Raw genomic sequence first — 24,018 nt, 5'->3', positions numbered from 1 at the left:
GTCTGGAGAGGGCAGTTGTTTTACAGACGGGTAGAAGGGCAGGGGCTGAAGCCCCCTTTATGATGCCTATGTGTGCACGTCCCTGCCTTTCACTGTTTCAGAGTGCCGACTTAGATACCTGCTCCAGAATTGCGTTGATCCTGTCCACCTCACAGTCGATGAGGAAACGTTTCTCCTGCCTGCGATCCATTTCTTCCACGATGCGTCTGTACTCTGTGGGATCCACGATGTTCCCCACTGAGCGCGCTGTCACCTGCCAGTTATTAGCCACAGCGGACTCCATGATGGCCTGGAGGATTGAGAAACCTGAGGAGGACAAGGAGTGTTCAGTCACATATCGCACACCATGGGGCCATTCTGTATAGTCACGTCATAAAGAAAAGCTCCAAGGAGTTATAGGTGTTTCTAACACAATGTTTTCCGTTTTTGAACACTGAAAGAATATATGAGGAAGATCTACGATAAAGATTGAGGGATGGTTTACCAGCTTTTTGGGTTATCAGTACTGATCCATTTAGACATGGTTGCAGTACAGTCTGGCTAAAGCTGTAGCCTGCAGCCTGCTGTCTGTTTTTGTATAATTGTCTTGATATGGTGTTAAAGACGTCTAGCGCGCCACCGAGTGGCGCGCTACGAGCCTGTAGGTCTGCTATTTTTGAAAATCGATTTTTTGAATCTGATCTCAGGTCAGAATGGGTTAAAAACTAGCCGTCAATCTGCCTTTTCAAAGCATATTGCCCTAGGCAGATTGAGTCTGGTGTTGCTCAATTGTGGCCGTATTTCTCAGACTAGCAGTAGTGTAGGACCAACCAGGGCCCACTACAGTATGTGTGACGTAGCGGGCTGCGCTGCTCTGATTGGTTGTAGGTCTAACCACATTTCCCCAGCTGTTTCAGAACAGGCTGTTCTGGATGATTTGGGGCAGAGGTTCATCTGGGCCATCCAGGGAGTGCACAGTTTGGCATTGACTGTGCCAACGGTGCCAGAGATTAGCTGTACATGGACGGATGGACACACACGCACACGCACACGCACACGCACACGCACACGCACACACACACACACACACACACACACACACACACACACACACACATACGGATGGACGGACGGACGGACGGACGGACAGGGTGCAGAACATACTCTCCCCATTTTATTGGAGACAATAAAAATGAACTATAGGATCATCACCATAGTGCAGCCATCCTTTAAAGGGCAAGAGCCTAATCACAATGTGTATACTATCTAATAACACTGTGCGGTGCAAAAAAAATAAATAAAGAAGTGGAGCTCATCAACCACATAATGAAAGAGAGCATGGACAGACAACATGAATCCGAAATTTGCATATTTCCATTATCTGCCAAGTAATGTGTAGAATGTGTCTCTGAAGCATTCTGCTTCAAAGAACATGCAGTCAGTGATAATACATGATCCCATATAGACCCAACACACAATAGATTACTATAGCTTATTCTATAGCCATGCAGTGATAAGATTGCTGATTGAATAAACTGACAAATATTGAGTACTGATGCTAAATATTACATTGAAGTAGATGACGCTGGGCCATTAGCAACAATACCTGTGTCAGTGCAGCAAACCTGTTGCCACTGGACAGGAATTCTCTGAGAGTAGTATTTTAGAGAAGCCATGTCTGATAGCGAGTTACTAATCTTGTCATTGATGTATTGTACATTGTGACAAAGTAGTGCAGAGTAAAATGTGTTCCTCAGTCTGGGTTGTATCATTCATATAAATAAGACTGACAGCTATGAGGTGATGAAAGCTTGACCTGCATTATAGCAACAGTTGCTAAACTACTTGGATTGACATTGGACATTGGAGGCTGCAGATTATCTTGAACGGTCATGAGGCTTGAGTACTCATAATAAAATGTCATGAGTGTCATTACTCCTTATTTAATATCAATTTGGTGGAACAGTTAACATTGTCATTATATTTGACTGTAAAAGTGAAAACATATCCGAAATCTATAACTGCCAGTGGCAGCAGTAGGTCATATACTGTACATATTTTAATCAGATATCACAATCTTAATTAGCTTCCATATCTAATTATATTCAGCCAACGTCCTTATCCAATAGGATAAGGACGTTAGCAGCGAGGAGACAGGGCAAGCTGTCCTTCTCACCCATTGAGACACACATTATTTCTCCATAATAAACAAGTAAGACGCGCAAACGCGTGAAGCGAACGCAGCTCGTGTGTGTGTGGTTGTGTGTGTGTGTGCTACAGCTGCGCCCTGTGTGTGTGTGTGTGTGTGTGTGTGTGTGTGTGTGTGTGTGTGTGTGTGTGTGTGCGTGCGTGCGTGCGTGCCACAGCTGCGCCCTCTGGTGGCGGGCCGGTGGTGTAACAGCGTGACACACACAACAGCGTGACACACAGACACTCAGCCCCTGCTGTCATAGTAAGTGGCTCACTGCGTTCGCAATAATCGATCATTTCAGTAGTAAGTGCTCCAAAATGCCATGCAAAATAACACTGAAAGCTATGAGGTGATGAAAGCTTGACCTGCATTGGATTGGCATTGGACAATCGCTTTTTGGGGTGGGGTTTAGCGAAGGGCTAATTTTGCAGTCATCAGCCCTCACATAGGAGGCATGCTTTGCAGTCTGCAGATATAAACCCTCAAATAGGAGGCATGCTCTGCAGACATCAACCCTCAGAAAGGAGGCGTGTTGTTTGCAGACTTAAAATGATCACACTGGTGAGAATGCTTTGCTGACCTTCAATGAGATTGAATGGAAGGCAGAGAAATACACAAAATGCATATATTTGGCAATCAATTTGGCATTCTAAAATAAGTTAATAACTATTACAATACTAGCATAATAACAAAATTGCCACCATGTAAATGTGGTCAATATAAGCTGCTCAAGAAACAGACAGGGAGAGAATATAGATGACCATGTCTGCATGCTTAAAGATGGAGTGCCACAATCTTTTTTGCAGTTTTTCATGTGTCTATGAGGTGACAGTACTTCATTAGACACCCTGGAGTCCGTTTTATGTGCAATGATGTATTCCCTTTGTATTTAGGGTTTCTTCTTGGAGAATGAACCCTTGACAGTCAAACGTGCCAATGAAAAAAAACAGTAATATAGTGACATCACACTATCAGCCCCTCCCCTAACCCCTCCCCCTTTATCATACAACTACAACTGTGGGTGTGGCTTAAGTTCAGGTGTATCACCAGCCATCACCACCCACCAGGCAAACCAGGCATACTTAATGAACTGGTGGGGGTGCCCACATAAAAACGACATTTTAACAAATACTGTACACTTTTTGGAAAAAAATGTTCCTCCTTATATAACAATAAGACCTGCATGATGATCATGTTTCAGGGTGTGAAAAAAATCATGGCACTCCATCTTTAATACTCAGAAAGGTTAGATATAATTACAATAACAGGCTATATGTATGTTGAGTAGTCCCTCTAATGATAGGCTTTTGATGTCTGGCTGACGACTGAGACTCTACGGCTCATTCATCCCCATCATTGGCCAGCATCTTCAAGTCACACAGACATGAGATGATATCGTGATCAGAATATTGTACAGTCTATGTCTGGTAGCACAAAGGACGTTGAAGGGAGAAAAGAAGAAAATAAATAACAGATGGTGAATATCTGCTCTTTTTTCATATTCTGACTGACACATGATGTTGTATAGTGTAAACTGAAATGACCCCCCCCCCCCTTTTGTCACTATGGTAAGCAGCATGCTTCCTCCGTTAAACTGCCGCCCAGTGGTCATTGGAGGTAGTTAGCCTCTGCCGATGGAAATTACTCATTTACAGAGAAGAAACGGCTAATGGCATTAGCTCATGTCGATCACGAGCGGATGAAAAATCACAATCCGATGTTTGGTCAAAAAACCACGTACACAGCTCGTAGTTTCAGAGATAACAGCCAAAGAAGATCCTACTTTTAATGGGACCCTATGGGGTGTGCGCGCACGCGTCCTGGTGCTGGGGGGTGACGAAGGACTAGAAGTTGGTTTTCAGCGTAGCCGTTTCGTATTGATATAAAACATGTGATATCACGTATTCGGTAGACAGCGGGTCTATTAGAAATACGTGATATCACGTATGCGGCAGTGAAATAATTAAGCTTGTAAAATGTGGGTGCACATTTTCCATTCCTAAGCCCTGACGACTGACGAAAGTCAGTCTAATCCGCAGTCAGTCCAATCCGGCTAGGTGTGCTGTCAACTGTCCTACCCATTTCACCACAGCTGGAGAGCCTATTTCAACCAATTGCTTTTCAGAAGAACTACGTACCTGTAGTCATATAAATATTTCAATCTACTTTTGTCTTTTTTCCTTCTTTTTTGGGGTGCCTCCTCTCTGCGTACCACCAGTGATACACGTACCACAGGTTGAGAATCACTGCGAGTCTAACTTATGTAATTAACATGTGAATAGAAAATGTGACACGAAAAGACAGTGGTGGAAAGTGAGTGCTTTTACTTAAGTACTGTACTTAAGTACATTTGAGGTATTTGTACTTTACTTGAATATTTCCAATTTCCAGTACTTTTACTTCTACTCCAAATTTTGTACCTTTACTTCCCTACAATTATTTGAAAACTTTAGTTACTAATTACATTAGAAAACATACATTAACCACTTCAACCCTATACATATCGGCTATTTTCAATAGATTTTCTACACATTTTGAACTTGTGAAATGGGACATTCTGCAATATGAATAATAGCTATAATTTTACTTAGTACTTTAAGTGCATTTTGATGCCGATATACTTTTGTACTTTTACTAAATTGCAGTATTGGTACTTTTACTCAAGTAAAACAATTGAGTACTTTTTTCCACCACTGTGCAAACATATTACTTTCACATGTCACCCAAAGTAAGGTTAGTGCTGCAATACAGCACTAATACAGCACTAATACAGCACTAATACAGCACTAATACAGCACTAATACAGCACTAATACAGGACTAATACAGCACTAATACAGCACTAATACAGCACTAATACAGCACTAATACAGCACTGATACAGCACTAATACAGCACTGATACAGCACTAATACAGCACTAATACAGCACTAATACAGCACTGATACAGCACTGATACAGCACTAATACAGCACTAATACAGCACTGATACAGCACTAATACAGCACTGATACAGCACTGATACAGCACTGATACAGCACTGATACAGCACTGATACAGCACTAATACAGCACTAATACAGCACTAATACAGCACTAATACAGCACTAATACAGCACTAATACAGCACTAATACAGCACTGATACAGCACTGATACAGCACTGATACAGGACTAATACAGCACTAATACAGGACTAATACAGCACTAATACAGCACTAATACAGCACTAATACAGCACTAATACAGCACTAATACAGCACTAATACAGCACTAATACAGGACTAATACAGCACTGATACAGCACTGATACAGCACTAATACAGCACTAATACAGCACTAATACAGCACTAATACAGGACTAATACAGCACTAATACAGCACTAATACAGCACTAATACAGGACTAATACAGCACTAATACAGCACTAATACAGCACTAATACAGCACTAATACAGGACTAATACAGCACTAATACAGCACTAATACAGCACTAATACAGCACTAATACAGCACTGATACAGCACTAATACAGCACTAATACAGCACTAATACAGCACTGATACAGCACTAATACAGCACTGATACAGGACTAATACAGCACTGATACAGCACTAATACAGCACTAATACAGCACTAATACAGCACTAATACAGCACTAATACAGCACTAATACAGCACTAATACAGCACTAATACAGCACTAATACAGCACTAATACAGCACTGATACAGCACTGATACAGCACTAATACAGCACTAATACAGCACTAATACAGCACTAATACAGCATTAATACAGCACTAATACAGCACTAATACAGCACTAATACAGCACTAATACAGCACTAATACAGGACTAATACAGCACTAATACAGGACTAAGCTGTATGTACAAAATCAGTGACCTTGGTTCAAGAGTTTTAGTTGACTGTGTAAACAGATGGTACCATCCAGAGCATTTTATACAGCTGATTATAAAGGGCGAGCCTGAAAGTCTAAACTCGTTCCAAAATGTGAACATATTGTTACTTGGCAGTGTGTAGAGATTAGAATGGCATTTTTTGCAGAAGAGATTAATGGATGAACTCTCAATGACAGTCATTAAAGGAGAATTCCATACTAAAAGGCTTTCTTACCTTTCTTTGTAGTTGTTACGTCCCCACCAAAGAGGTCCAGGTGTTATTTTGTGCAAAAGCTTCTTATTGGCTATTTCCCCTACCATAAGCCCTAAATGAATTGCATTGAATTGAATGGGAATTGAATGGGGCTATGGGGTGTTGTGCTAATTTGCTTATTTCCATCGCTCAAAATTATAATTTCTTTGTATATATCCTCTCTTCATAATGTAAATAATATCCCAAGCGGCACACTTTACTACTTCTTTCGATGGAAATAAGCAAACTAGCATAACACCCCATCATAGCCCCATACAATTCCCATTCAATGCAATGCAATTCATTGAGGGCTTATGGTAGGGAAAATAGCCAATAAGGAGATTTGCACAAAAAAACACCTGGACCTCTTTGGTGGGGACGTAACAACTACAAAGAAAGGTAAGAAAGATAAGAAAGCATTCTAGCATGGAATTCTCCTTTAAGGCCATGAGTAAGTCCTTCGCTGATGTGGTGGTGCTCTATTCAACATTTAACATCACTAATGTGCAATCATCGAGCACAATAAATTACAATACAAAGTCATTGGGATGGCTTAGTTTGTACCTTGAAACCGTACAATAGGCTAAGCACCCCCAGTCCCCACTGTGTAATATGATGGATTTGGTGATTTCTTTGAATTATGGTATGACTCAGCAGTCCTACACATTTAATCATTGTCTCAGTCCAACAAATACAGTATTTTTTATGATATACTGTATTTGGGAACGTTTAACACACACTCTCTCTCCCTCTCGCATAATATATCAAAGCCCATGAAACTAAGTGAGAAAATGGCAAGCATACAACCGCTTCATTATCACAAACCACTGCATTTACTCTCAGTCACAAGTGTTATAATTCTAAACTAAAGGACATACTATACCAGCCACCCGACAATACCGGAGTCATGTCGTTATCTATTCACAATTCAAATTCAAAACAGTATCATACAGTACATAGACCTTTTATTCTTTTTTTTAATGACATACTTTTAGATAGCTCAGCTCATACTTTATGTTTCTTCATGTCCTTACTCACCACCATTCACTGCCATCCATAATAAAAAAAATCACACCAGTGTGAACCAAGTGGTGCAACTCCCGTCTATTGGTTCTCTGTATCGTTCCAATTTGTATCATTCCAATTTCTTCTCTGTATCGTTCCAATTTCTTCTCTGTATCGTTCCAATTTCTTCTCTGTGTCGTTTGCGTCCAGCAGGTGGCAGCCATGTCACATATTTCTCTCGTTCCAATTTCACACATGCGCACACCACTCATGCTCGCACAGGGGTAGACACACACACACAAACAGGCACACGGACATTGTAAGCTGGATGTAGAAGTGGTTGCACCACTTAAAAATGGGTGGAAAAGCAGAGGAAACCATGCAAGGCACCAACCTGTTCACCGGGAGCAGTTCTTGCTCAAAGACACTTCGACACAAACCCATGTCGATCCCCAGATGGGGGCTGGGGATCGAACCAGGAAGTGGGAAGGATGAGCCCCAATGGGGTTCATCCTGCATTCTACAGTATAGTCAATGACTATTCATGACTTTTCACCCTAGCTTGCTTTATTTGTTTCCCCCTGTGTCTTGGCCAGTAGCTCATGTGAATGCTGAGCACTGAGCATACACACAATAGTACAGCCATTTGTCTTTTACATGACGCTCTATGGATATGGTCAGTGGCATGCAGTCGGTGCACTGCAGTCTTGACTGTAACTGAGTTTCTCCTCCGCCTCCCTGAAGAGGGTGGCCTCTTTAAAACACTCCTGCAGGCATCTGACCTACAGTATGTAGCTGTGATAGGTCGCCTGAAGCTCAACCACCGGGGGGAATTTGAACAAGACAAGACAGAACCTATTTTGGAAGAAGCTCTAGAACTCTTGAAGCCCAAACAGCATTTCTGCAGAGGGGCAGAACATCAATAGTGGTGACATAGAAAGCTATGTGCGAGGCAAGCGCATGCTAAATAAAGGTATTCAGGCTAAATGTAACGGACAATTCTTCCATCAACAACTCCCAGTCGCAATGCGGCATGCGACTCCCTTTTCCACGTCAGCTCCCTTTAACTCCTGATTTTAAATGATTTAAAACGAAACACATCAACCAATAGGACACTTTCGTACATTTGCTCTCCTCCAGTCTTCTCTCTCAGCTGAAAACACATTTAAAAAACACCTCATACTTGTGCAGTAGGCCTATGCATATTTTATGATGCTAACTTTCAGAGCAAAATGTTTCCGTCCATGTTACCTTTTTGGAGACAGATGGAGGTAACCGAGGAAACATAAGTTGTAGTGTCAAATAACATAAAATGATTAATACTGTATGTGCTTTCCTGAGGCGAGCATTTCTGGTTATTCATACGTCACTAGATATTTATTTTACTCTGACCAGCTGTGAAGAGCATGTAGGGCAGTGGTTTTCAACCAGTGGTCCCCCAGCTAAATGGAGAGTTGGTAACCAAATGGACGCTTATAGATCTTTAACTCTTGAGAGCGTAAAATGGACCCGCCTGGGTCTTGCGCTCTCAAGAGTTACATTATTGTTAAACATCTGCATTACTTCATTTACAAGACGTCTACACAATTCAACATTTGCCTGCTATCTCTCCTATATGGTACCAAGTACCAACATCAATACAGCATGGAATTGTGGACAAAATCTTATCCAACAACAACAAAATATCCTTTAGTTTTGTGTCTGAGAGGCTAAATCTCATCCGTGGCTCAAATACCCAATACATAATAGGGCCTTGATATAAAAAGGATTGAAAACCACTGCAATAGGGTATAGGGCTATTTGCATTTTAGAGTTCATCGCAATGATGTCCATGCTACAATAAAGGTGGTGCATCTGGTGCTCAATCAACTATGTTTCAAAAAACATTGGAAGAAAAGTTAACAGTTAAAGTACAGAGACCACCCTCCAAACACTAGATATGTGCTGCTTAACATACCATATAGCTGGGGCGCCTGCTGGCCTAGTGTCCAGACGCATGCTGTCATTATGGTCTCCCTGTCAGCCACTCCCACTCTCCATTCTTACTCTGAGTCATTGTCACACACCTGTTCCCACTCAGCCCAACAGTGCCATGCCCATTCCACACCTGTGAACACTCCTGCAATTACCCTGCTCCCTATAAGACTGGACTCATTCCACAAACACACTGTCAGAACATACATCCTTGTCCCCGAGCAGTACTGAGTTCCTATAGTTCTCTGTGTTTTTGCATTTCTGAGAGGTTCTGCATTATTGGACTTTACCGATTGCTCTTCGAAAGGTTTGCTTTCCTGTTTTGTGCCTTTTTGGAAGAGTTTTTTGCTTTTTGGAATTTCCAGATTTTCTTACTTTTGTTTGTTAGCTTAACTGCTTTCTGCATAAATAAATCGGTAAATGTAGTATTCCTGCTCTTGACGTGACGCATGCCACATATAGGCTTTGGCCTGACAGCGTGTCGCGTGTTCGAGTCCCGTTCGTGACGACCTTTGCTGCGTGTCTCTTCCCTTCTCTCCCAGACGTATTTAAAGGTATGGTTTCACTTTCACTTTCAAATATCACTTCATTTTTTCTGTCCCCAGTTAACCCCTGGGGGTCAAAAAACCGTAGGTTTCGTTTTTGGCTATAGGTGGCCCAGCCTTAGAGATCAGGATAGAGAGGGGCCTTCCGCCAATCATGATCGAGCGGGGGAGGGCCTTGGTGTGTGTGCTGTTGGCCTGTCGTGTGTCCCCCCCACTGTAGTGCGTGCATGTGCACATCTTGTTACCGGGACGGACCGGGGGGGTTTTCCAAATCACACAAATCACTGAATGCTCCTTTAAAATACATCTGGGATTACTTCAAACTAAAAAATGGCGCGCTATAGCTGGTAGCTGTCTCTTGGGCAAACTGTGCAGCACGCATTCCATCAATCCTTGTCATAAGGCAGAACGTGTACTGTTCTAATGGCCTAGCTTGACCCTCAGAGGAAGTCTTCTAAAATAGACGAGAGGCATCCGAGAGACATTTGGGCCACGGTATAAACAGAGCGCCGCTTAATCAAGCAGAGTAGCTTTCTATAAGTCACCTGATTCCAACATTAAGTCGCAGGGTTACAGAAGATATATGGCAAACTGAGACCGGGAGCGGAAGTAAATGATGATAATCATTGCTCCAGAAGTCATAAAGCTTGTAACATTTGATGCATCTCGCAGTGCTTGGCCCCGTGTGCTATATATTGTGTTCTGGTGAAGGAGCGAGGCACAAAGGCTTTGCTGACTCCACCATTCTTTCCCCCAGACTATACGCCTCCATGCTGCTGCTTCTATTGAACATTGTGGTTTTTCTTTTGTGAAGACTCAAGAGCTGACACCAGAACGCAAAAAGCAACAGAGAAACCTTCACTTTGTCCTCTATACCCTGGCTTACTTACTGTATGTATGTAAAGGTAAAATCGTGACTATGATCACATAGTGGATGAAGGTCATTTTTTCAGAAAACTGTAACATACATTACAATAGATGGTATAATGCACAGCAGGGAGAACTGATACATATGAGTATTAATGGCATATTAATGAGAGGAAATGACATTGCAATTAATGTTGCAGTAGTGCTGCCTGTTTTGTTCTGCATCAAAAAATGATGCAGTATTTTAGGGATCATTAAACCCTCATCTTATTGTCAGCAAAACAAAGGACATGATCATGGACTGAAGGAGGCTGCACACCCTCTGTGTCCACACATCACCCTGCAACACCTGCAGGCTACTCGCATCATGTGGGCATGCTTGTCAGAGTGGCGAGATAACGCTCCTCGTCCACATACTGAAGAGGTTTGTCTTCTGGTGCACGATAGAGAGTACCCTGCCGCTGCGTTCTACCATAATATGAGGTGATTGCCCTTTCACCTTTTTAGTTGGAAATGTTTTCACCTAAAAGGTGATTCTGATACTAGGCATTCATAGTCGAGTGATGTCCGTTTGCTCTCTGCTGCTTTGCTCTCTGTTCCGTGTCTCCCCTCTGTGTCATAATGTGCCTGTGAAACCATCAAGGGGGCCGACCAACCCGATTACAGCGGCAGCTATGGGTGATTTCGGTTAGTAAAAAACAGAGAGTTGAGGTGAGTGGTCTCAGTGGCGTCATGTTGTAGTTTTCCGACCACCGCGGTGAGACGGTGATCACCTGAAAGTGGAGTATGTGTCCAGCTTTACTCGCTGCATGGGTAAAGAAGACGCTCAGAACACCACCGCAAGGCTCTACGGTGGGTGTTTAAAACAGCACATCACCAGAACTGAGCTGCCAGTCATGCACACACCCTCTACAATCAGTAGAGTATAGGGTGAACGCTTCATCGAGGATCCCAGAGACACCTCGGCACTGCACTGGGGTGTCGGTATACAGGAGCATTGGGTCTCAATCCAGCAGGCTCAGCGACATTTCTATCCCCAGGCCGCAAAATGTCTGAACTAAAGAAAGTAAGCTGCGACATGAATAGGATTCCACTACAGTGCAGATTCTACTCACATTTTGCAGTGCCATTTTGCTATTATTTTTCAATGTTATACTGCACTTTAGAATGTTCATCTTAACTGCCATCAGTTCACTTTACTGCCACCATGGCAGGCACTTAGATGACTGTGCTGTAGCTACGTATATAGAACAGTGTGTCTCTCTCTCTCGTACACATGTGCAAGCACTCACGCACGTTTCATTTATATATAACTATGGTACCGGCGCGCTGTTGGCTTGAAGATCTGTCTGAAGTCAGTTGACATTGTGAGAGACTCGCCTGTCAAAATAACCTGATCCACTGCAAGTTCATGCAGTGCGATGCATCGCGGAGCACCGCGTTCAGCAAACTCGGAGATCTGTGCATTATGCAGGCTGTGATATGGCGTTTTTCACCCGAGGAAAGATAATTCCTGTTGCCTTATATGGCGTGAAATGGGTGTTCTATTACACCAGGCGACACCAGGCGAATGGCTTGGCACAAATGAAGCCTTTTCGACACCTTTGGTGAATGGCACGTGAGATTGGTCGTACAGAATATACACCCTCCTCCTACGCACTTCATTTACACCTGGTTGTAAATCTCCTTCCTTTTTATTATTATTATTATTCTTTAATTATATTTTAGAGATACCTGATGAAGGTCGTTTAAAGACCGAAACGTTGTCATCTAATAAAACTACTGCTCTATAAGTGAAAGACAGTGTGCGGGACCCTTTTCTTCTCATTATATTTTTTCAACATATATTTAAAACAACTTAGTACATACATGTCAAAGTAATAATATGAATAATGACAATAATAAACAAAATCAACATTATATAACATACATAACAAAACAAAAACCGACAGAGCACTGCCATATACAGTACATTGTGCACTTCTTTCACCTTATACATTCATACTGTTTGACCTTTGTTTTCACCTGTCCTTTAGGTAGCCTGTCCTTTAGGTAGCCTGTGAAGGGAGTCCATATTTTTATGAATGTCTTGTGGGATCGGATTCTCTCCATCTGCATGATTACAGTCACCTCGTTAAGCCACTTCATGAAGCAAGGAGGAGAGGATGATTTCCGGTCCAGCCAAATTATTTTCTTCGCTGCAACCATTCCGAGCATTCAAAGCCTTTTGTTCTTCATCTGTACATTTTAAAGCATTCTCTGAACGTCCAAATAAAGCCAATTGAGGGTCAATTATTATAATTGTTTAATACATCTTTGACCAAAACCCATGTGTAGCTGTAAATCTCCTTCCTCAATCTGGCCCAATATGAGAGAGAGAGAGAGAGAGAGAGAACTATCCATGGTACTACTACAGTTGTGGTTTCCTCTTCAGAGGAACTATCCAAGGTACAAAAATACAGTTTTTGCAACATATGAACTATCCAAGGTTACTAATAGTACAATAGTGTTTTCTGCTACACAGTGAAATCCCGTGTTAATTTTGTACAAATAAAATGGTAACCACCTGGTTACATTTGGGTTACAGTTTACCAATGTATAACTCTCTGACATTTGGGTCAGAGTTACAAATTAAATTGCTGTGTACTGTGTATTGCTGTGTACTGCCCAAGGCAATTCCAACAGTGACTTTACAAAGAACATCTGAGAGTGATCAGAGTGCTAACTGTGCATCGCCATAGGGAGGAACACATGGAATGAATCCAAGAGGGAGGCCTGGTCCGACGCAATGGTGACATCATTCAGCGGAGGACTCGGCAAAAATGAAGAAATTTACGTGACGCGTTAGAAAGTGCCTCAAAGAAAACGTGGCTTCTTTATTACTTGGTAGCGAGCCAGTTTCCCTGAGTCTGTTATAGCAGATGGTCCTAAAGTGTTTGTGTGTTCTACGACGGACTGAATTTATAATTCACCCAGCATTACAATTCTTTCAGCCTGAGGGGTAAACTTCAATGTCGTTTTTTATCCATCCATTATGTAACAGTTCACTTTGTTGCAAATCACTTCCAGTTTTCACTCAAAACTCTAACGCACTCTAACTCTAACTGTGCACGGTGGCACAGTTGGTATAGTGCTGTCGCCTCACAGCTAGAAGGTCCTGGGTTCAATTCCCGCTCGGGACGCTGTGGGTGCTGGCGGCGTGTTTCCTCCTCCATGTCATCAGTGCCCATACCCGAGGTGCGGTTGGCGAAAGGGCCTTTCTGTGTGGAGTTTGCATGTTCTCCCCGTGTCCCCTAGGTTAGGGTAGGTACCCTCACAAAAAACATGCAGTAATCCTGGTCTCTAAACTGCCTCCCCCTGGCCAGCCGGGGCGCCTGATGGAGGGGAAAATAACTGGTTGGAATAACGTGTTCCTTCCACGCACTACGTCCAACCAGGGAAACTCCCCCCTGTCAGGTGTAAAAGGAGCAACTTGGACACTCAGGCATGAAGGAAGCATGAGTTCAAGTCCGTTGCTCTCCCCATGTCCCCCATATATGGGGACTAGGTTGGCAGAGGGTGTGTAGAGCCCAGGATCACATTAGTTGTAGTAGTTCAAAAATCATGGGATAGAAATTTGAGAAAAAATAAAAAAAAACTCTAAAAGCTGTGGCTTAGCCTATTTGCACTTTATTATCAATAATTCAGATATTCATATTATAGCAGGAAAAGGTGCAATACTACCATGTAATGTAGGAAGTCACTGCCCTGCATGTATGGCGGACCGTACATGGATAAATGGGCTCCATTTGGCGGTGACAGAGTTGAGTATAGGCTATACAAATCAGTGGAGGTTTGGTTGAAGGGAGCTTGCAGATGCAATTAGGGAGACGTAATATACTTCAGCTGTACACGTTGCTGTCTTCACTTCTAAGTGTAAGTCATCTTTCAGTACCTGCACCACAGCGTTCACCTTTTCCAAAAACAACACCGTTAGGGCTGCAAATCAAGAAGTAGACAGATCATTGTGAACAGCTGCAGGTTGCTGTTCTTCAAATCAGTTAGAATTGTATCCCATCCTAGTATAAAATGTACGTCTGTCCATCCGTTTGATATGAACTTGCACACATTGCCCGTTGCCATTATGCCTTTTCTTTTGTACATATATTTAAACTATTTATTTGTAACTCTAGTTACAGTCACGTTCCCATAGCCTGGATGGACGGTGGGTGGAAATGTAGGTATGATCTAGTATTCTAGTTGGACATAAATGCAGAAAAAAGGCAAGCAAGCTCAAATCCAACAGCAGTGTGCACGTAGATTTGAGCTTGCTTGCCTTTTTTCTGTTGCAAATTAAACCTCTATTTATCCCATCCACACTTTAACCATAATAACAAAAACAAAAATTAAACAACATTCACCATGAGATGTAATATCGCAATATTAAAAAAATCCTGGTTAGGATGCCTCTCGGGCGCCTCCCTAGGGAGGTCCTCGACGCATGTCCCACTGGGAGGAGACCCCGGGGGGCAGACCAAGGCGCAGTTGGAGGAAATACATCGACTCACTGGCCTTGGAACGTCTCGGAATCCCCCAGGAGGAAGTCACTAATGTTGCTCTGGAGAGGGAAGTCTGGAGCGCTCTGGTGGAGCTGTTGCCCCCGCGGCCCGACTACGGATAAGCGGTTGAAGATGGATGGATGTATATATTTTTCAGTGCCACCGAATCAAATAAGCATATGCCGTCAATTTCAACAGAATCACTGAAGTGCAGAGCAACTGAATTCATTCTAACATTAATTTTCTCTGAATTGAGCTTCAGTTATTCTTTGTTTAAGTTTACTATGCTTGGGTGCCCGCTGGCCAAGTGGTCCAGGCGCATGCCACATTATAGGCTTTGGCCTGACAGCGAGTCCCGTTCATGACAACCTTTCGCTGCATGTCTCCCCCCTTCTCTCTCTTTCCTGTCAGTCATTTAACACAGAATATAACAGAAAAGCCAAAAACAAAAACAAAAAGTTTACTACAGTATGCTTTCCAAATACAACCCATCCACACTTTCTAAACACGAACACTAACTTCCTAAAACTTTATCATGCTGTAGCTATAACAAAAAAAACATTGCATGGATGCACCTGGGATGTGTCCTCAGGTCCAGGGGGTTTCGGGTCTACCAACATCATTCATACCCATCTCTCAGGCGACCCAGCCGGGGTTGATCAAATCCCGACTTACGTCCCAGTAGCTACCCTTGATGAGTCCATCAGGGAATGAGCAAGGCCTCACAATCCGTTGCTCCGGAACTACTCTGCCGGGACTGGGAGAACCAAATTCTGGCGCGTGGAAGGACTAGGCTCTGTGTGTTCACTCCTGTCCAGGCCCCTCCTACGTCTCACCAGGTCCACTCCTGCTCTCACCAGGACCTGTGCGTTGCACCAGACTCCCAGCACCAGGCACTCCATTCAGGAGTGGTGGATTATAATGGCCCTCCTAAAGGCCTCACCGAGGTTTGTTGGGCTTCCTCTTCACGGAGGACACAGGCTGGGCCGCTAACCCATACTGATCACCCGGGTGCCGTCTACATTCCGGCTATCACCCGTCTCTCCGGTGGTCACCAGACTATACCTGGTTGTCACATAGCATCATGCTAACATACTATTGGGGACTGTAACAAGTTATGACACCCTTAATAGTGTATTTCTCTCCACTATAAGGATGTGTTGTGGCGATCCGTTTTGGAGCCACATTCAACCTGTCAAAATCCAACGTCACATGCACGCCCACACACACACCTCTCTGTTCTCAACCACTACCAACCACTCGCACACGCACGACCGACGACGCACGGAGCGTCATGTACGTGTATGAATAGAGGCGCGGAGAAAAAGGAAGAGGAGGAAGGAGGAAGTGTGATCGGCTGGAGAAGTGTTGCGGGAGATGTGTTGACAAAGTTAGCTCCAGTTAGCTCGTTAGCGGCGTCGTCAACGGGAGGCTCGGCAGTAATCACCCCGAGGTCCATCCGGATAAACGGCAGCACAAAACGGCAGCACAAACAGAGCAACGGACAACGCATCATAGCACACCAGGACTGCTGTCATACTAGGGTTGGTGAACTGTTTACTACTGACATGACGGTGAATGGCCAGAGCGCCGTAAAACCCGGACCGGAGTAATTTGACAGGTCGGTTGGAAAGCTAATTAAATAAGAAGAGGAGTTTATTTTCCGCTTGGATTATTTTGGAGCCTCATTTATTTTTGGAGTTTAACTACTATGATTTGGAGTACCTTTTTAAGGGGAAGTTTTCAGTGAATTTACATTGTTTTGGGGAAGAGTAAAAACCCGGATTTTTGTTCCAGAGTTTTCTTTTGGGTTGATAATCGACGGAACTGAACTGAACTATTTATATTGAATTCCCCTGACATTCACTCAATATACTAAGAACAAACAAACTTTGAATCTCGGGTGGTGTCTATTTCTTGTTGTGAATTTGTTGTGATATTCCTACTATTATTATTATAATATTTTGTGCATTTAACAGTTTTACTAACAAATGATTTATGATTCATGGTTTCCCGCTATATGCATTTAAGGGTTCATGTGTGGGTACATGCACCCTTTGTAGGGTTTGATTTATTTATTGATTTATTGTCAGGCCCCGCCCTGACTGGCACCCCAGCAACAACAACAACAGGTACCAAACCGCTACATAAAAAGTGGCACCCCAGATGGGACAATAAGGGGAAACCTAATCATTAACCACAAACAAAGGAATCACAAAACTGTGTGAACCAAGCAAACCAAGCATTTCAACTCAAACCAACTGGGAAATTCAAAATGGCAGCCGGCAACTCTCTCTTGGATTTCGGAGACTTAGTGGAATCACTGCTGCACCCACCTGGTGCTCAACAATCAGGAGCGGAGAATGTGCTCAATCAGCAAATTAACCCAATTACTCACTACTCGTTGTTGGACCTGGAGGCTCTCTCCCATGAACCACAAGGGGGGGCTGTTGCCTCTAGAGCAGCGGGACCGGCAAATGTACCTACCACCAACCGACCACTAGACACTGGTGGTCAGTCAGTTGGGTCTCTCTCTCCTGGGAATCCATTTGCTGCTGCGCTTCCTAGAACCCCACCCATCCCAAAACCCAGGAAGGGGAGTGCACAGTCACAAACTGACCCCCCATCACCACTTAGCCATCAAGAGATGACAATGATGCTAACTAACTTTTCTAATAAAATAACCACTCACTGTGAAAACCAAATGCATGCACTCCAACGATCAATAACCCGGCAACAGGACTTCATGCGAACCCAGATTGACAGCTCGTTAAATTGGCGGTTGAAAGCACTACACACTGAGATGCTTAAAAGCTTAATGGATGGCCTTAACCCCATGACCAATACTGTGAGGCATCTGCAGAGTGAGGTGCAGAACAGGTCTAGGGAGATGAACACCTTAAGAGCCCAGACACTGCGCATGACCTCCCTGGATGCCCCAAACCCCAACGCTCAGACCCTGCCCGTGGCTGAGCCACCAACCACGCAAGCTCCACTGCATGATTTACAATCCACTATAGATCACGGCACCGCACCCTCTCATTTCCTTCCTCCCGCTGATTCTCCCTTTCGGACCGAACTGAGGGGTAGATATGTGGGGAAAAGTCCCATTAAAATACAATTCCCCTGTTTTGGCCGCATGGAGGACAGCCAGGACCCCCTGCTGTACCTGGAAAAGTGTGATGACTTTCTCGCACTAAACCCACTAAGCAATGAGGAGCTGATCGCTACCCTGCGCAATGTGCTCCATGGTACCGCCAGAGACTGGTGGGATGTTGTCCGCCTTTCCACATGTACCTGGGCAGACTTTAAGGAGAAGTTCCTTACCTCCTTTCTGTCAGAAGACTACGAGGATGAGTTGGCAGAGCGAGTGAGAACACGGGTGCAAGGAGAAAATGAAAGCATCCGTGATTTCTCCTATAAATATCGCTCCTTGTGCCTGCGCTGGAACCCTCAGATGTCAGAGGCAGGTATTGTGAAAATGCTCCTCAAAAACATCGATCCTCGATTGGCTAGCCAGCTCCGGGGAAGAGTCGGTACAGTGGATGAACTCGTGAGATTGGGACAGCAGCTGGAGAAAGACAGACAGAGTCAAGCTCTGTACAATCAGCGGGTAAAACAGAATAAACCCGGCACTAAAGGAGAAGCCACTCAGCCATCTACTTCAACTCAACCGTCCTCACAACCAAAACCCGCCACCAACTCAGATCCGTTTGTTTGTTGGAGATGCAAAGGGACCCATCCACCAAAATCATGTCCGGAATGGAAGCCACGCAACCAAAATTACTCCAATACCAACCAAACACGAACTGATCAACCCGCTGTCCACATGTCTGTGAATGCCTCGGACCCTTCTGTTCCTGTGACACCTGCTGTGACCTCACAGACTTTCACCACTTCAACTTTTCATCCCCCTTCAACTTTCGGCAGTCCAATTCCCCAGCAGCTAATAGTCCCCTTGACCATAGGCCAATGGCAGGGAAGTGCTATTCTGGACACCGGGTCCTCTTACACCCTCCTGAATGAGCGGCTATGGGACATTATCAAGGCCCCAGCAGCCAAGCTCAATCCCTGGGCCGGGGGCCCTCTATACCTGGCAGATGGGGAAGGAAAGCTGCCCCTTGGCTGGACAGAAGTGGAGTTACGGCTACAAGGCAAGTCTTGGATGCTGTCAATGGTCGTGTTGTCACCTAAGACTCTTGCCTTTCCGGTGGTCTTGGGCCTAGATTTCACATTCTACAGCGGACTGCAAATCAACGTCGCTGGTGGAACTTACTGGTTCAGAGATGACCACCAAACCATATTCCACTTCCTCAACTATAAAACAGCATCTCAAATCGCTTTCTACTCTGCCCTGGCACCCGCTGTTATGGAGCTTTCCCCGTGCTCGGATACGTCACCACTGCTGACTGCAGTTCAGGACTCACACCTGGAGAGTGAGTTAAAAGAGCACCTGCTGGAACAACTTCATCATAACACTGACGTGTGCACTACCAGAGTTGGACGAACTGGCTTGCTGAAACATCCAATTTATTTAAATCAAGGAGTTCCAATTAAGCAGAGGCCCTATCGAGTGTCACCTCCCAAACTGCAGGTCATAAAGGAGCTTCTGGATGAGATGTTGAGGGATAACATCATTGAACCCTCCAACTCTCCGTGGGCGGCCCCTGTAGTCTTGATACCCAAGAAGACAGGGAAACCTCGCTTCTGTGTAGACTACCGGAAGTTAAATGCGGACACTCTCACGGATGCCTATCCGTTACCTACCATCCAGGATATTCTGGAGAGCCTGGCTGGAGCGTCTGTGTTCACTTCCCTAGACCTGAACAGTGGCTACTGGCAGGTCGAGATGGCTCCTGCAGCAAAGGATAGAACAGCTTTTGTCTGTGCTCATGGCCTCTTCCAATTCAGAGTCATGCCTTTCGGGTTAAAGAACGCTCCTGCTACGTTTCAGCGTTTAATGGAAACCGCACTGAAGGACCTGAAAGGGAATATCTGCTTTGTGTACCTTGATGACATTATTATTTACTCCTCGTCCTGGCGAAAACACTTTCATGATCTTCAAGCAGTGCTGGATAGGCTCCGGGAGGCTGGCCTGACTGTAAAAATGAAGAAAAGCAAGTTTTGTAGGACTTCTCTAAAGTTTCTGGGACATATTGTATCCTCTGCGGGAGTTCATGTAGACCCAGAGAAGACGGAAGCAGTCCAGAACTACCCAGTACCCACCACTCTCAAAGCTCTTCAGCGGTTCCTTGGCATGGCCGGGTGGTACCACCGATTTGTGCCCGACTTCTCCCGTATGGCGGAGCCTCTTCATGCTCTGAAGAAAAAGGGAGCAAAGTTCCACTGGTCGGTTAAATGTCAAGCTGCTTTTGACAACTTGAAGGAACATCTGATCCAATCTCCTGTTTTGGCACACCCCAATTTCAATCTGCCTTTCATTGTGTACACCGATGCCAGTGAAATTGGCCTTGGGGCAGTGTTGGTTCAGCGGGCAGAGCTAGGTACGGAGGAGGTACTAGCTTTTGCCAGTCGCAGCCTCATTTCAGCAGAGCGGAACTATTCTGCCACAGAGCTCGAGTGCTTGGCTGTCGTCTGGGCCCTGGAGAGATGGAGAGTGTATTTGGAGGGACGTCTCTTTACCGTGGTGACAGACCACTCCTCCCTGATGTGGGTGTTTAAAACCACGAAGCCCAGTACCAGACTTATCCGGTGGGCGTTAAGACTTCAAGAGTTCACGTTCACCGTGGAGTACCGGAAGGGTAAATACAATACTGTCCCGGATGCCCTTTCCCGAGCCCCACATGACCTGGACTGTCATTCTCAGCCCATCTGTGCCACTGTGTTGTCGGCCAAGCCAGCGTCACAGCCAGACCTTCCACTGTCTATTCAGACCATATGGGAGGCTCAGCAGAAGGACCCAGAGTGTCTGGCTCATTATCAGAGCATCCTGGACACTGAAAAGGGGGAGGTGGCTGTAAACCCGACTACCAAGCTTACCATCTTGGAAGACTTGATCTACCGGATTGTGCAGTTGCCTCATCAGACACTATATCAAATTTACATCCCTGTGGCTCTTCAACCTCTACTCCTTCAGCTATTTCACCAGGACCCCCTGTGTGGCCATCTTGGTCGGTATAAAACCTACCGAAGAATGAAAGCCCTGGTGTACTGGCCCAGACTCAGTTTCGACGTCAAGGAGCATGTCCGTAACTGTCAAATATGCCAGTTGTACAAACCAGAGAGCAGGAAAATGGCTGGAAAGCTGCAGCAGACCCAGGTACATCGTGCCTGGGAAATGTTGGGAGTTGATTTAATGGGCCCATTCCCCATGAGCTCTAACAGGAATGCCTACATCCTTGTGTTCGTGGACTACTACACGAGATGGGTGGAACTCTTCGCCATCCGGAAGGCCACGGCCACAAAGGTTTCACAAATCTTTACCCAGGAGATTCTGACACGCTGGGGAGTTCCAGATTTCATTCTGTCTGATCGTGGCTCGCAGTTCATTGCAGGAGTATTCCAGGAGACCTGCAAAATCTGGAATGTGTCTCAGAAGCTCACCAGCGCATACCATCCGCAAACTAACCTCACGGAAAGAGTAAACCGTACCCTAAAGACCATGATCGCGTCGTTTGTTGGCAATAACCACAAACATTGGGACAAATACCTCCCCGAGTTCAGGTTCGCCCTGAATTCAGCAGTTCATGAGTCTACCGGAGTAACACCAGCGGAGCTTATTCTGAACCGACCCCTTCGAGGACCCCTCGATGTGCTGCTGCAGCCACGGGATGACAGAGTCCGATGACACATTCGTCTTCTGCAAAAGAAATGGAGGAACAAGAGCGGCAAAGAATTCTGCAGACCTTTGGAGAAGAGAGCATGGAGGAAACATTCCTGGGGTTCCCTGATGCCGGACAGAGTCCGATGACACATTCTCCTTCTGCAAAAGGAATGGAGGAACAAGAACGACAAAGAGTTCTGCAGACCTTTGGAGAAGAGAGCATGGATGAAACATTCCTGGGGTTCCCTGATTCCGGACGGAGTCCGATGACACCGTCTCCTGCGAATGATGAAAAGAAGGAACACTGATCTTTCATACTCATTTTAAGCCTTACTCTTGGACGGCTTTTTCTAAGGGGGGAAGAGTGTGGCGATCCGTTTTGGAGCCACATTCAACCTGTCAAAATCCAACGTCACATGCACGCCCACACACACACCTCTCTGTTCTCAACCACTACCAACCACTCGCACACGCACGACCGACGACGCACGGAGCGTCATGTACGTGTATGAATAGAGGCGCGGAGAAAAAGGAAGAGGAGGAAGGAGGAAGTGTGATCGGCTGGAGAAGTGTTGCGGGAGATGTGTTGACAAAGTTAGCTCCAGTTAGCTCGTTAGCGGCGTCGTCAACGGGAGGCTCGGCAGTAATCACCCCGAGGTCCATCCGGATAAACGGCAGCACAAAACGGCAGCACAAACAGAGCAACGGACAACGCATCATAGCACACCAGGACTGCTGTCATACTAGGGTTGGTGAACTGTTTACTACTGACATGACGGTGAATGGCCAGAGCGCCGTAAAACCCGGACCGGAGTAATTTGACAGGTCGGTTGGAAAGCTAATTAAATAAGAAGAGGAGTTTATTTTCCGCTTGGATTATTTTGGAGCCTCATTTATTTTTGGAGTTTAACTACTATGATTTGGAGTACCTTTTTAAGGGGAAGTTTTCAGTGAATTTACATTGTTTTGGGGAAGAGTAAAAACCCGGATTTTTGTTCCAGAGTTTTCTTTTGGGTTGATAATCGACGGAACTGAACTGAACTATTTATATTGAATTCCCCTGACATTCACTCAATATACTAAGAACAAACAAACTTTGAATCTCGGGTGGTGTCTATTTCTTGTTGTGAATTTGTTGTGATATTCCTACTATTATTATTATAATATTTTGTGCATTTAACAGTTTTACTAACAAATGATTTATGATTCATGGTTTCCCGCTATATGCATTTAAGGGTTCATGTGTGGGTACATGCACCCTTTGTAGGGTTTGATTTATTTATTGATTTATTGTCAGGCCCCGCCCTGACTGGCACCCCAGCAACAACAACAACAGGTACCAAACCGCTACAGTGTATAGATTAAGCATGTTGTTACAATGAGTACATCCTCTATAACATTCAACAGGAAGTGCAGGTTTCACAAGATCCAGGTACATTTTTGGTTTTGAATTAACACCGTTTGTCTCTAAAGTTATATAATACTGTATATTTCCTGCGTATCAAAGTAGTGTTGGCTTTTGCCATCTTGCTTACTGTATGCCCTTCATAACAGAATCCTCCAAAACAAGGAGAGCTAGACAGCTCTGTGAGTGAAAGGTGAGTCAAGTTTCCCCGGGTGCAACCTTCCAGAGTGTGCCTGAAAAACCACATACCTTATAGGGCCTACAGTAAGGTCTGGGACATCCAAACAGCGTCTATCAATATCAAGGGCTGACTGGGTTCATTTCTACTGTGACTGTCCATCTCCAAGTTTGCAAGTCGATGCAGTGAGGTACTCACAGACATGCATTCTCTCTCTCTCTCTCTCTCTCTCTCTCTCTCTCTCTCTGATATATGTTAATAAACCTGTACGCCAGGCTGCCATGTGCAGACATTTAGCACTGCTGTGCAATTAATCACACACGCGTCCTTGCGGAGACCAAACGGAACAGGGTACTGCAGGGTGGTGTGATTCCACTCCAAATGCAAATGATCCCCCAACT

General features: G+C 44.7%; 1 protein-coding gene across 4 annotated transcripts in view; it reads right to left on the bottom strand.

Moving 5' to 3' along the window:
• gria3a (glutamate receptor, ionotropic, AMPA 3a) overlaps positions 1 to 24,018 on the bottom strand; it is a 130,215-nt gene that overhangs the window by 80,735 nt on the left and 25,462 nt on the right. For all 4 annotated transcript variants that reach the window (XM_083782926.1, XM_083782927.1, XM_083782928.1 and 1 more), the window contains exon 4: positions 119 to 306. In XM_083782926.1, coding sequence (XP_083639052.1) covers positions 119 to 306 — 188 coding nt within the window. The remainder of the gene's footprint in view (positions 1 to 118; positions 307 to 24,018) is intronic.

This window comes from Protomyctophum parallelum (genome assembly GCF_964188405.1).
Source record: "Protomyctophum parallelum genome assembly, chromosome: 1".
NCBI lineage: Eukaryota > Metazoa > Chordata > Actinopteri > Myctophiformes > Myctophidae > Protomyctophum > Protomyctophum parallelum.
The sequence above is the reverse complement of the archived record's forward strand: the minus strand, read 5'-3'. Positions and strand labels throughout refer to the sequence as shown.